This window comes from Dermacentor variabilis, chromosome 5, assembly GCF_050947875.1.
Source record: "Dermacentor variabilis isolate Ectoservices chromosome 5, ASM5094787v1, whole genome shotgun sequence".
Classification (NCBI taxonomy): Eukaryota; Metazoa; Arthropoda; class Arachnida; order Ixodida; family Ixodidae; genus Dermacentor; species Dermacentor variabilis.
In genome coordinates this window covers 15,401,156-15,415,141 of record NC_134572.1, presented here as the reverse complement: position 1 = coordinate 15,415,141, position 13,986 = coordinate 15,401,156, and the positions used below count along the sequence as shown (strand labels likewise).

Below are 13,986 nucleotides of genomic sequence, written 5' to 3'. Positions count from 1 at the left end.
GTTCATCACTGCCAGTTATTTTTGCTTGTTGGAAAAGCCTTTTCTTTTTGTTTAGTAAATGTTTAAGACGCAAGTTGAACCAAGGTGTGCAAGAATTAGAATAAATAGGTTTTTGCGGGATGTACCGGTTAATTAAGGAGTTGGCTTTTTCTTTGAATATTCACCAGTTTTCTTTAACCGATCGGGAGTGGAAACTTGGAATGTAGCCAATGATGAAAGATTCTAGTTCGTTATTAATGGGAACAAAATCAGCATTTCTGTAATCACGAATAACTTTGGACAAGGTAACAGACGGGATAGTTAACTGCAAATTACACTGGATTATACAGTGGTCGCTAATACCCGGTAGGTAAGTTAGAGGTGAAACAAATTCCGGTGATGTAGTGAGTATTAAATCTAGGATAATAGTCGAGTGTGCTGAACATTGAGTAGGCTTCATAACAAGCTAGTGCAGGTTTAAATCGAGGCTAGAAATGGTAAACACCCTCGCATCCCAAAATTTCGCGGTCTTCAAATTTGCTAGAAGGCCATGTCTCTGTCAAGATAACAATATCGGCACTGCACGTGTCGACGACAGAAGATAAAGCATCCCGCTTGATGCATACGCTGCAAATATTTGAATACAAAAGAGAAATATATTTTTCCACCGGACCATGACTCCACTATGTTTGTGGACTGCTAGGGCCATCAGAAGGTGTATTTATGACAGAATTTGTTGAATGAAGTTTGTCTATGGGGATTTCGCAGACTCACTCAGTTACCGAACAGTAAACGTAAGTTTTTTTGCAGATTTGTAGACGGTTAAGGCGTAGCATATATTTCTGTCTGCTAGCCTTTCCGAATTCAATCAACTTTTTATGTGACAAGCTTGTGGCGCGGCAGAAGTCTTTGCTAACAGAAATGCCAGAACCTTTGAATTTTTTTCGCTCAGTGAAAACCTTTTGCTTATGCTTTGAGGACGAGAATTTTACGGTTATAGGCCAGTGTTTATTTACTGCGTAGGAACCCAGCCTGTAGGTGCGGGAAATGGCTTTGTCTATTAAAGTTATCTGTAGTAAATTGGTAAGGCAGTTTACCCTTGTAGTTTATCACTTACCCTCTGTAAGTGATAGAAGTTGGCTTACCTCTTGTTGAATATAGTTGGGCAACAAGCTCATTCATGAGTGGTGGGGGCAAATGTGATTTGAAATCCTTACACAATTTTATCACAATGGTTTCATTAGCAAAGCGCCATTGCTGCATCCATGTATGGTCTAATGCGAATGCTACATCATCTATACTGGCATTTAGCGCTACCGGACACCATCACCTGAAGGCAGTCGTTCTGGAAGCGAGACACCACCTCACTGGAGGCAGGCACAAGCGCGGATGCGGCCCCTCCGTGACTACCTTGAGTTACAGGATGGCGAGGAAGAGGGTGGCCGAGAAGAACAGTGAGTGTGCTTTGGCAGACCTTTTGTACTTGCCACTTGCGTTGTACAGCTAGCAGACCCACCATGTATGCCCCACAGCTGCAATTTCAACTGGATATAGCCACAGGGACCGGTTATGCATCTTTGTTAAACTGCTGCAACACAGTTGAACCAATCAATATCTGATGCAAAGAGTGTTCGTTAAGCTGTAGCAGCATCTTTGTTATTTCTTGTGGCATTATTTTGTGGGGATGAGGCCATAATACAGTCACCGACCAATAATTCGAACACAACAGGGACTGCCAAAAAGTCTGGATAATCGAGAGTCCAAAATATTGGATTCACCGGAAAAGAAGTGCCTTTATCCCAAAAGTAGCCAACAGATTCAATACTGTGATCTAAAAACAATGTGTTTGTCTCTACTGATCCAGGTTTACTGCCATTTGCGTGCTGCACCTAAAGCTAAACCATGGTCAATAATGTGCCTATGTATCCCATAAAAGGTGTGTAAAAATGTGTGCTATCCCTCACCCCTCCCTTTCCTCACATTATTATTGTCACAACAAAGATTAAAGGATGTGACAACTCAGTATCGCAGGCCATTGTTGCAGTGCACGCCTGTGTTTCAATCTGCATGAACACAAACGCAACATTCTGGTGCACGCGCATCTGGGGGGGAAAGAGGGGTATTCTGTAAGAGTCCACCTAGTGGACTGTCCATTTCAACTGCTGCTGATTGGCTGGGGCCGCTCTTCCAATCAGCACATCACCAGCAGCCGAAACGGACGGTCCACTAGGTGGACTCTTGCAGAACACCCCTCCAGGTCTCAACAGTTTGCCACTAAACCTCGCTGCTTGCAGGTTACCTGAGGAGGGAGAGCTCACCAATCACACGGAGCAGGCCTCGAAAGAAAAGGAAAAAGAAAATAGGTCACGGCGTAGGTGAGATGCACACCACACATCTTAAAAAGTTACTGTTATAGTAATTTTTGTTCAACCGAGTGGCTGTCTCTCATGCTGTTCCAGCAGTATTTCCCTTGTGTGCCATTGAAAGGACAGCAGTACACAGTTGGAGAAGAGTGATGGAATTTTCTAGCAGTGAAAAGATAGGTAATGCTGTTGAATGTGAGCTTAAATTAGATGTTGGTAAACAGTCTGTGTGCAGCAAGAGAGAAATTGCTATGTTCTCAGTCCATTACTTAATTTTGCTAATCAGTTGTTAATGCCACAGAAGTGCACTGAAAAAAATTTTTTTTTTATCAAGTGCTTTTAAGTGGTCCTGAACCACTTTTTATTGATGAGGAGAAACGAATTTGAAGTTAAAATAGGCTAGTTCAGAAATACTTTGCCACAAAATAAATTTCAATGCGTTCAGCAGAAGCGGAGTTATTGGCAACCAAACACGGCCTTTGCGGTGCTCCTTCTTCAATGTCCTGCACTGCGAAGGCTATGGCAGAGTGGGGCGTGCCTACAGTGCACCATCTTTTAAATGTCGCCATGGTACACAGTTCAAATTTAATTTTGTATGTTACTGTAGACACCGCTAGTTCAATTTTGGTGCCTACGACACGCTAAACATATGTCAAACACGGTTGTCCTCAGTGAGCCACCGTGCGCTTAGCCAGTGGACTCGTCCCGGCACCCCGTGGCAGCTGTGGTATCTACACTACGTAGCAGGCCACCACTACCAATAGTAGCCATGTATGGGAATCCGCTTTATTACGAAATAAAGCGTCCAGAAGAGACTGAGGAGAGGCTTCTGTTGAAAAGAGAGCATTTGAGAGAAAGGTGACATCACGCTGCGCTTGCGAGCTCTAACTGCCTACGAAAGCAAAACTTGGTGGAGATGTTCACAGCAGCGTAGGCTATCTGTGGATTATGTTATTTCACCAAGCCCAAGGGGTGGTTCAGGACCCAGTATTCTGTAGAAAGGCATGAATTTATTCGTGTTGCTCTAAAGGTGGTCTTGTAAGCTAGTCTTTAAAGGGCAAGAGTGTCAGAAAGGGGATCTTATAGATGCTAGAAATATCATCATCATCATCATCATCGGCCTGGTTACGCCCACTGCAGGGCAAAGGCCTCTCCCATACTTCTCCAACTACCCCGGTCATGTACTAATTGTGGCCATGTTGCCCCTGCAAACTTCTTAATCTCATCCGCCCACCTAACTTTCTGCCGCCCTCTGCTACGCTTCCCTTCCCTTGGAATCCATTCTGTAACTCTTAATGACCATCGGTTATCATCCCTCCTCATTACGTGTCCTGCCCATGCCCATTTCTTTTTCTTGATTTCAACCAAGATATCATTAACTCGCGTTTGTTCCCTCACCCAATCTGCTCTTTTCTTATCCCTTAACGTTACACCTATCATTCTTCTTTCCATAGCTCGTTGCGTCGTCCTCAATTTAAGTAGAACCCTTTTCGTAAGCCTCCAAGTTTCTGTCCCGTACGTGAGTACTGGTAAGATACAGCTGTTATAAACTTTTCTCTTGAGGGATAATGGTAACCTGCTGTTCATGATCTGAGAATGCCTGCCAAACGCACCCCAGCCCATTCTAATTCTTCTGATTATTTCATTCTCATGATCTGGATCCGCAGTCACTACCTGTCCTAAGTAGATGTATTCCCTTACCACTTCCAGTGCCTCACTACCTATCGTAAACTGCTGTTCTCTCCCGAGACTGTTAAACATTACTTTAGTTTTCTGCAAATTAATATTTAGACCCACCCTCCGGCTTTGCCTCTCCAGGTCAGTGAGCATGCATTGCAGTTAGTCCCCTGAGTTACTAAGCAAGGCAATATCATCAGCGAATCGCAAGTTACTAAGGTATTCTCCATTAACTCTTATCCCCAATTCTTCCCAATCCAGGTCTCGGAATACCTCCTGTAAACACGCTGTGAATAGCATTGGTGAGATCGTATCTCCCTGTCTGACACCTTTCTTTATTGGGATTTTGTTGCTTTCTTTATGGAGGACTACGGTGGCAGTGGAGCCGCTATAGATACCTTTGAGTATATTTACATACGGCTCGTCTACACCCTGATTCCGCAATGCCTCCATGACTGCTGAGGTTTCGACTGAATCAAACGCTTTCTCGTAATCAATGAAAGCTATATATAAAGGTTGGTTATATTCCGCACATTTTTCTATCACCTGATTGATAGTGTGAATATGGTCTATTGTTGAGTAGCCTTTACGGAATCCTGCCTGGTCCTTTGGTTGACGGAAGTCTAAGGTGTTCCTGATTCTATTTGCAATTACCTTAGTAAATACTTTGTAAGCAACGGACAGTAAGCTGATCGCTCTATAATTTTTCAAGTCTTTGGCGTCCCCTATCTTATGGATTAGGATTATGTTAGCGTTTTTCCAAGATTGCGGTACGCTCGAAGTCATGAGGCATTGCGTATACAGGGTGGCCAGTTTCTCTAGAACAATCTTTTGTTCTCGCAGCCCAAGTCCCTCAGATAAGCGGCGAGAGCGACGTGATCGGAATGTTGACCGCAATCACGACAGAAACCAAGACAGAAACCAAGACAAAAACCAAGACAGAAATCAAGACAGAAATCGTGACCGCTACAGAGACAGGCGAGAACGCCGCGATCGGGACACAAGCCGTCGGTCACCACACCGAAACACCCAGGACGAAAACCAGCCACTGCCTGGTGGGGACGAGCAGCCACGGCGGCGGCAGCGTAAGTTTGAGGAAGATCCACGGTCGAAGAAGACTTCGAGGGAGGAGCGATCACCAAGAAGGCGTTCCCGTTCACCTAGACAGCGGCAGACACGGCAGCGGCCCAATGAAAACAAGAGTGGTGGAAAGCCATCAGGGTCTAGGCAACACGATGTCCTGACAACATCCAACAAGGAGAGGAGCCGTGAAAACAAGGCAAAATCTCCTCAGAGCAGTGTAAGCATTTATTTGACACGGAAGATTTGTCTGTTGTTGTTTCTTGTGTCCTTCCTTTTGTTTTTACAGCCAAACCCACTTGTAATAACACAGTCGACTACCGTTATTTCGACCCTGATGGGACCGCCAAAGTTGATTCAATTATCTGGCGGTTTGAATTAAACAAGGTGCAGAAAAAACATCAAAACACACTGCTGATTCATTTGGCAGTACTTGCCTGATTCTAAAAGCCCCGAATCAAATGCATGTCTGCTTTCTGTCTGTTCAAAGTAGGAAATTAACGTAGAAATTACGTTGAAGCTCCTACACAAAGTAGAAATATTGAAGTGAGAAAAATGGGTGCTGGTCTACTATGTGTTGCAGAGTGGTGGCTGGTTTTCTAAATCAGTTCTGCCGCAATACAGCCATGTTACGTGGCAATGCATACGAATGCCACATACATGGTTTATGGTTCAATTTTCTTGGGGGCAGCCCTCATCAGAATCAGGTTAATACCGTAATCGGTAGGGGTGTGCGAATGTCGAATATTGCCGAACCGAATCAGATAGTGAATGTACGAATAATCCTATTTTTCAAATATTAGATGTATTGGATGTAGAGATGCGTGCAGTGCCACGTGTTGCAGAGCTCCTCATGCTTGATGCCGCCCAAGCGAGCGTTTCACTTCGTTTTAGCTGCATAAGGACTGCCGAGTGTGCCATGGACGAGCCGCCCCAGCTAACGCAGATGTGGACTTTGTCACTTCGAACGCTCCTCGACGGTCGCCGGGGCTGCCTCGGTTGGTGCACGGTTCGTCCGGGTCAACAGGACTGATAGAAATGTTAGTGCATCACCGAAACGGAGGGAACGGCAACATAAGCACTGCGTATTTCGTAAAGTGTAATGATCGGGCAGATTAGCCGCTGATAGGCAGACAGATTGTATGTAGAATCTTTGACAGCTGGCAAATTATGCCAAACCTGACAATGAAATTGAGCGGATGGCGCATGCTCTTTACTGTCAGTGCCAGCAATGCAAGCCATATGATGTGCGATCCTTTCTTCTGTCATGCAGACTGGCCTTATGATAACCCTGGCTGTGAAGTGTGGTGGATAGCCCCTGTGCATTTTAGAGAGAAACTCGAAAGAAAAACTTTCTACACAATAAATAAAACATTGGCGCAAAGCACAGGTACAGTATTATACTGAGAACCTCACTGATTTTCAGTACAGCAGAACACCCCTGATTCATTAGTTTCAGACGAAAACAGCACTTGATAATATTCAACAAAAGTTGTATTGATAAAAAAATAAATATTTCCCAGACCTCTATATACTAGAATTGAGCTGTAATCAGTGCTGGCATACTAATTTGGTGTTCTCTTTAATAAGTGTAAATCGTACCATATTTCTTGATTTCTATGTATCTGTGTTTCTGATAGCTTGCTTGATTCTTGTTGTACAATGCTAGGGGACTTCCGAGCATGTGCAGCATTGTACTTTCTTTCCAAAAATTTTTTGTAAGCATCAAATGTTGTGAAAAATATTCTGATATTCAATTCGATATTCATCATTTTTTCTTAATTTGATTCAATATTCAGTTTGAAATCAAATATTTGGTATTTGCACACCCCTAGTATTCAGTACAACAAAGCGTCATACTTCATTAGTTTCAGAGGAGAAAAAAAGACTTGATTCTATTCAACAAAAATTCTATTGATAATAAACAGATATATTTTCCATATCTTCGTATAAGAACTGAGCTGTAATAGCGCTGGCATACCTATTTATTTATTTCAGATACCCTCATGGCCCACAAGGCATTATTGAGGGGAGTGGTTTACACATATAAGTAAATTTGTTACAGAAGGAGACAACGCATATGTAAAAATATATATATACCGGAACAAATACATAATTCACAACCCGGAACATGAAGTGAGTTCAAGATTATACAAATACCAAGAAACGCTAAATCACACAAAGAAAAGTGATGCAAATTGCAAAATGCCACCATTAGTACAAATATGAACACAGCAAATCTGGGGAAGAAATATATAAGAATGTGCATGATTACGAGGAAAAGGGAAATGGAACCAAAGCTATGGCAAGCAATAATGTGTTGATAATTTCTTCTTAAATTCATCAAAGTCTTTCGAAAGTGCAATATCCCAAGGTAGCTGGCTCCAGTCCAACAATGTTTTTGGAATGAATGAATTCCTGCTGGATGTTGTATGGCACTGTGGAACACCAACTTTGCAAGGATGATCTAAGTGGGATGAAACATATGTTGGGGGCGTGAGTAATGTATCTTTAAGGGTGGAATTCATGTGGTAAATTTTTAAAAACATACACAGGTGTGATATTTTCCTGCGCATTGAGAAAGGGGTTATTGACAATGTGCTTTTCATTTCTGTGACACTAGACAAACGATGATGGTTACGGAAGATGAAACGTGCTGCTCTGTTCTGTACGGCTTCGAGGGTGTCGCTAAGAGAGTTTGTGAAAGGTTCCCATACTGAGTTAGCATATTCTAATTTGGAGCGGACAAGCGATTTGTACAGAAGAAGTTTAACCAGTGTCGGGGCTAAGGAAACATTCCGTTTCAGATATCCAAGCATGCGGTTAGCGGACACGATGATAGAAATGATATGTGCCTTCTAAGCTAGGTTTGACGTTATAATGACGCCGAGGTATTTGTAAGATGTTACCGGTGTTAGTAGGGAAGAACAAATAGTGTAGGGAGCGGGGCAGGGATTGACGCGACGTGAAAAAATCCATTACTTTGCATTCAGTCTCGTTAAGTGCCATCTTACATTGCGAACACCAGTTAGATATAATAGTTAACTCTTCCTGGAGTAGTACAGTGTCATTAGTATTTCTTATTTCCCAATAAACCACACAGTCATCCGAAAAAAGTCGCACTGTGGATGTTACATTGTTATCAAGTCATTAATATATACCAGAAACAGCAGTGGACCGATAACAGAACCTTGTGGGATGCCTGAGGTCACAGAAACCGATGATGAGTTAACCCTTTGAGGGTAGATTTCTTTCGCCATATGCGACTACCCTGGTCCAATTTTTTTATTGCAGATTCTAATTCTTCATAGGGACGTATTTAAAAAAAATTTACCGTAATTTTTCTAGGGTGACCATAAATTGAGAAAAAAATATTTTGAATTGGTATATATGCACTCTTCATTCATGAATAACAACAATAAAAAAGGAAATAAACTTATTAGAATTAAAAATTTTATGCATTTTTATGCACATAGTTCAAGACTTTTAAAATCCGCACACGAGAATATTTCGCAAGTCTCGAAATTTTCCTGCTCTTACACTAATACATACGTCCATAGCATAATCAAACTGTGTAGGTGCGCACACTCAAGAAAACTGTCAGGTTGTGTGCCAACCAGCTAGGCAATTAGTTTTCGCGAGTCTTAACCCTTTGAGGGTCGAATTATGTAAAAAAATAAACTTCCCCAGGTGGTCAAATTACTTTATTGCGGATCTTGAATGTACAAAATGTATAAAGTCGGGAATAAATAGTAAAAAGAAATTAGGAACAGTATTTTGGTGTCGGCATCACTCAGAGCTGCAAAATGTTCAATAGTATTTCAGAGTGTGGTTCTCTTTGAAACACGGTTCTATGCACAGTGCCTTATCGCAGTCTGCACACCTAAAATGCGTGTCTGTTCTCCTCTTGGAGTGACGAGTTGTGTTGGCGGTCACATGACATCTCTGCGTGAGGCTGCCTTGGGCAGAGGTCTGAGGCACCCTCTCGTGTAAGCGCGTTGCCACAGAGAGCGAGAATACCTCGTGAGCGATGGTGATAAACAAGCTAAGAGCAGCGCCAATTAAGATAGAAATCAACTTCTGCCACCTCTGCAAGAGAGTGCTGACGAAGAAAAAAATGATGTTTCACGCGCCTCCGTTGCGATCACCCAGCGAAACCGAAACCGCAAAAGGGGTGTCGCCGCAATCTGCGCGACGCGCTGAAGCTAGAATTCTGTTTATCTCCCTAAGAAGGTAGCGCAAATTTCAAATGCTTCTTATAAGTCCTAAGACGTGGCAGCACCTCCCAGTGAACGCGCATCGTCATTATGGCGCGAAATTTCAAACAGAGGGTCGAAACCGTACCCGTACGGCAAAGACTTTGCGGCACAGAAAACTGCTGCCGTACGTGTACGGCAAAAACCTTCAAAAGGTTAAAAAAAAAAAGGAAAAGAAACGGAAACACATGCACGGGGGCATCCTTCCTATGCGCACCCCTGTGAGCACTAAACAAGCGAAAAACAAGCGGTCGCCCTTTGAGCGATTAGTAACGAGATAGCCATCAGTTTTGCAAGCGCAGAAAGCCAAAACCGCCCGCGAAATAAAATCCAAACGGCTGCCCACACGCGTGGTCGCCAATGCACGAGCAGTAGTATATAGACGCGCGGGAGCAAACTAGCACTAAAACGAACCATGCAACGAAAACCGAGAGAGGGAGGCGCACGAAAAAAAATTCCCTGTATCCCCACATAGTGGCAGCACATGACAGATAAAAAAAGTTAGGAAATTGGCGCACTTTTTAAATGTACAGACGGCATCGTAAATATACTGCATCGACCATTTTCGGACTTGTTCGCAGCGCCGTATATTAACATCATTGACCGTCAAAAGGTTAATGCCGTTAGCGTGCATGTACTAAAACCTGTTAGACAAAAAGCATTCAATCCATCGTAGTACATTTTGGTCGATGTTAAGTTTACTTAGTTTGTGAAGAAGCAAGCTGTGAGATGCTTTGTCAAATGCATTGGGAAAATCTAAATAGATACAGTCAACCTCACTGCCACGATCAAGTATGAAGTGAATATCATTTGTAAAATTTATTAGCTGTGTTTCACAAGAAAAGCACTTTCTGAAACCATGCTGTGCACGAGTGAAAAAGGATGATGACTCAAGAAAGTTTGCTAGGGATGACAAGATGACATGTTCCATTATCTTGCAAGGACTGCTGTTTAGTGATACTGGCCGATAGTTGAGTGATAGATGCTTGTCGCCTGATTTATGGAGTGGAACCAGCTTAGCCAATTTCTAGTCTGGGAGGTCACAAGTTTGAAGGGATTGCTCAAATATACTAATTTGGTTTTCCCTTTAATAAGTGTAGACCGTACTGTATGTGTTGATTTCTATGTGTCTGTGTTACTGATGGCTTTCTGGATTATTGTTATGCAATGCTAGGAGACTTTAGAGCACGCGCAGCACTGTATTTTCTTGCCCGAAATTTGTTAGCATTAAATTTGGCGAAAAATTTTCTGATATTAGATTCGGTATTTGGTTTTTTTTCTTTATTCGATTTGAAATGCACTATTTGGTACTCGCACACACCTAGTAATTGAACATTGTAAGCTACTATTATTACTTGAAAATCTTCCTAGGGCAGGTTGAAAAGGCTTTTTTCGGCGTCAGATTACATGTGTTCAAAGCATTCACTCTCCCACAAGATCTGCTAAGACAGATGCTGCTAGTAAAGGAGTTGCTATTAGGGTCACCGTAGGGGTCGAGCTGTGCAAGTTATCTGGTGAAGAATCATTTTAGGATTGATATAACGAAAGTTTGTGCCCATAGAAATTCATAGGTGCCGGCCCGAAATTTCGATCAGGACCTAATTAACTGAAATGTTAATTAACTGGCATATAATTAACAGAAGTTCTATTAATAGAAATTTACTGTACCGGTTTTAACAATAAGTCAGATAACAATAAGCATCCAATGCATCCTAAATGTGTGTGTGTGTGTTTTTATGGTGTATATATATACAGTAGAACCCCGCTGTTATGTTCCTCACTGCTGCGTTTTCCCGGCTGCTACGTCATTTTCATCCGGTCCCGGCATAGCTTCCATAGGATCCTATGTATAAGGAGCCCCGCTGTTACGTAGTAGATGTGAAAACGTTCCCGCATGATGCGTTGCAACCCGAACCCGTCTGGGCTAAAGTAGGCAACGCGCTCCAACGGCCATTTTGGTTTTTGACGAGTTTTGACCGGGCTTGGCCGGGTTTGGCTATGGAACTGGCTGCAAGAAGCCGCACGCCAGTTCGAGAGGCTGCCAATAGATGGCCATATGTGAAAAATGCTCTCACTATCACTGTGATTACGGTTTGTTGGACGGGTCGACTCACGGAGGAAGGAAACTCGGGAGAGGCCTTGACGTCACTCTTTGTGAAGCTATAGCTAAAGGGAAGGCGGAAGTTGGCGTTGCTCCGCCTATCGGGCTAGCTCTCCTCTCTTGTTTACATCTCTCGCGAAACCACGCTGCACTGCGCGCAACCGGGCTGCTCGGACGCGCACGCTTCGCAGCAATACTAAACAATCGTTAGCACATTAGCATGATTACGCCAAAGAGGGCAAAATTTCCCGCGGATATTCCTTCGTCCGTTGCCATTGCCGTGGCGCGCTGACGACGAGGAGCACGAGCCGCATGTTGCCGGAGAGTTTGGAGAAGCCATCGCGGCTCTGGGCCTCCTCCGCAGGTAAGCCGCACCTCACAGCGACGCTGACAGCAATGCGGCCTTCCAGGCTATTGAGAAACATGTGATTTCTAGCGAGCGAAAGAAACGGCAAGCCACCATTCTGGACTTCTTTAAGGTCTAAGCGCACTCTGTGGAAATAAATTGTCTATAGTTGAAGCTGCACTTTTTTCATTCATTTTCGGAGCTTTCCTCACTGTTGCGTTTTCTCGGCTGTTACGTTTTTTTTCCGCGGTCCGGTGAAAAACGTAAGAACGGGGTTCCACTGTATATATACATATTTCTTGCACTTGAAGAAACTTCGTGTGACCTCAAATTGTTCACTGAAGTGACGGGCTTATATGAGAATTTACAAGACCTCATAGTAGGAGACGGCTCAGTTTTACAGCCTGACTGACATCTCTCGGTGGTGTAATCTACCTTCACATGATTGTTGTATACTTCGCTATCAGTAATACTGCTTCACTTTTCCTGCGAAACTGCTGCCTCTCTCGGTCTTTCTTTCTTTTTTGTACAAGTTCGAGTATAAGTGCTCCTGTGCACGTATGCTTTTGATTCTGATTTTGAGTGAATCTGGCTTGGCCTCATTTTGGTTACTGCTATCATGCACCAAGACTTAAAGAAAGAGCAGTTGCGTTACTAGAAGAAAACCTAGTGCATATTGTTTCCAGTGCAGTGGAGTAGCCGCCAGTAATTCTTTCGTTCCTGAAATTTCATTTGACAGTTGCAATTAATTATGTAAATCGAGAAGTACCGTCCTAATTCTCAAAGCGTCAATGAGGCATCTGTAGGCACCCCCAGGCAGCCCCAAATGACATCTAACTGCTGTGTTTTCAGCAACGTACTAATTGCACACAATTTTTTCCAACTGGCAAACAGGCCTCACAAAATAGGAAATATACCATGTTATTGCGCTCCCCCCCGCATTGTAAAGCAGCGAGCGCCCTCAACAAAGCTGATTGAAAGCAACTGCATTACCTGTCGCAAACCCAGAGACAGTGCGTCACCTTGATAATGGTATGGAAGGAGCACCAACAGCAGGTTTCGCTGCTTTGAAGCTATTCCTTCTCTACGTCACACTTATTCGGCTCTCAAGGCCGACTGATCACATTGATAACAAAAGCCCCTTGCTAATGCGGCTGAAATGCTGCTATGACCACGCACGAAACGCGAGAAGCAATGTAGTAGGTATATAATGGTTCAAAATCTTGGCTTTGTTCGCACTGCATCGACAGAGTGCGCGCAGCTATATCTCGCGCCAGAAACTTGCTTCGGACCAAAGCCAAATTAAAGTGACAGTTTGAGTTTTTATGAGCATATATACATGCTCGAAAAATAAACTTGTGGCAACAAATAAAAGCAAAATAGACAGGGAAGCGACCCACGTGTTGTGAAAAGACAAAACCAATGCGTTCAAGAAGGTAAATACCCACTTCTATATGAGCTGAACTGACAAGGGACGCCTGCGCAAAAAAGAGTACATCAGATTTCCATGTGCCCTTCATCATCATCATCAGCCTGTTTTATGTTCACTGCAGGACGAAGGCCTCTCCCTGCGATCTCCAATTACCCCTCTTTTGCGCTGATTGATTCCAACTAGCGCCCGCAAATTTCCTAATTTAATCGCTCCACCTAGTCTTCCGTCGTCCTCGATTGCGTTTCCCTTCTTATGGTACGCATTCTGTTACCCTAGTGGTCCAACAGTTATCTAACCGGTGCATTACATGACCTGCCCAGCTCCATTTTTTTCTCTTTATGTCAATTAGAATATTGTCTATACCCGTTTGCTCTCTGATCCAAACCGCTCTTTTTCTGTCTGTTAACGTTATGCCTAGCAATCTTCGTTCCATTGCTTTTTGCACGGTCCTTAACTTGTTCTCAAGCTTCTTTGTCAGTCTCCAAGTCTCTGCCTCATATGTCAGCACTGGTAAAATCTACTGATTGTACGTACACCTTCCTTTTCAATGATAATGGTAAGCTTCCAGTCAGAAGCTGGCAATGTCTGCTGTATGCGATCCAATCCATTTTTATTCTTCTGTCGATTTCCTAGGACATTCATGTGTAGATAGGACTCAAAGATGGAGCGAATCCTATGCCACTGTTTCTTGAAGCTGCCGGTTTGTCTCAAGTTTTCATCATTTCTGATGATAGTCGATGCATTTGGTCTAC

General features: G+C 43.3%; 1 protein-coding gene across 2 annotated transcripts in view; it reads left to right on the top strand.

Annotated features, from left to right (window-relative positions):
* The window catches only part of Moca-cyp (nuclear cyclophilin protein Moca-cyp), a 69,972-nt gene that overhangs the window by 37,061 nt on the left and 18,925 nt on the right, over positions 1–13,986 (top strand). For both annotated transcript variants that reach the window (XM_075691799.1, XM_075691798.1), the window contains exons 12-14: positions 1,291–1,433; positions 2,274–2,354; positions 4,863–5,319. In XM_075691799.1, coding sequence (XP_075547914.1) covers positions 1,291–1,433; positions 2,274–2,354; positions 4,863–5,319 — 681 coding nt within the window. The remainder of the gene's footprint in view (positions 1–1,290; positions 1,434–2,273; positions 2,355–4,862; positions 5,320–13,986) is intronic.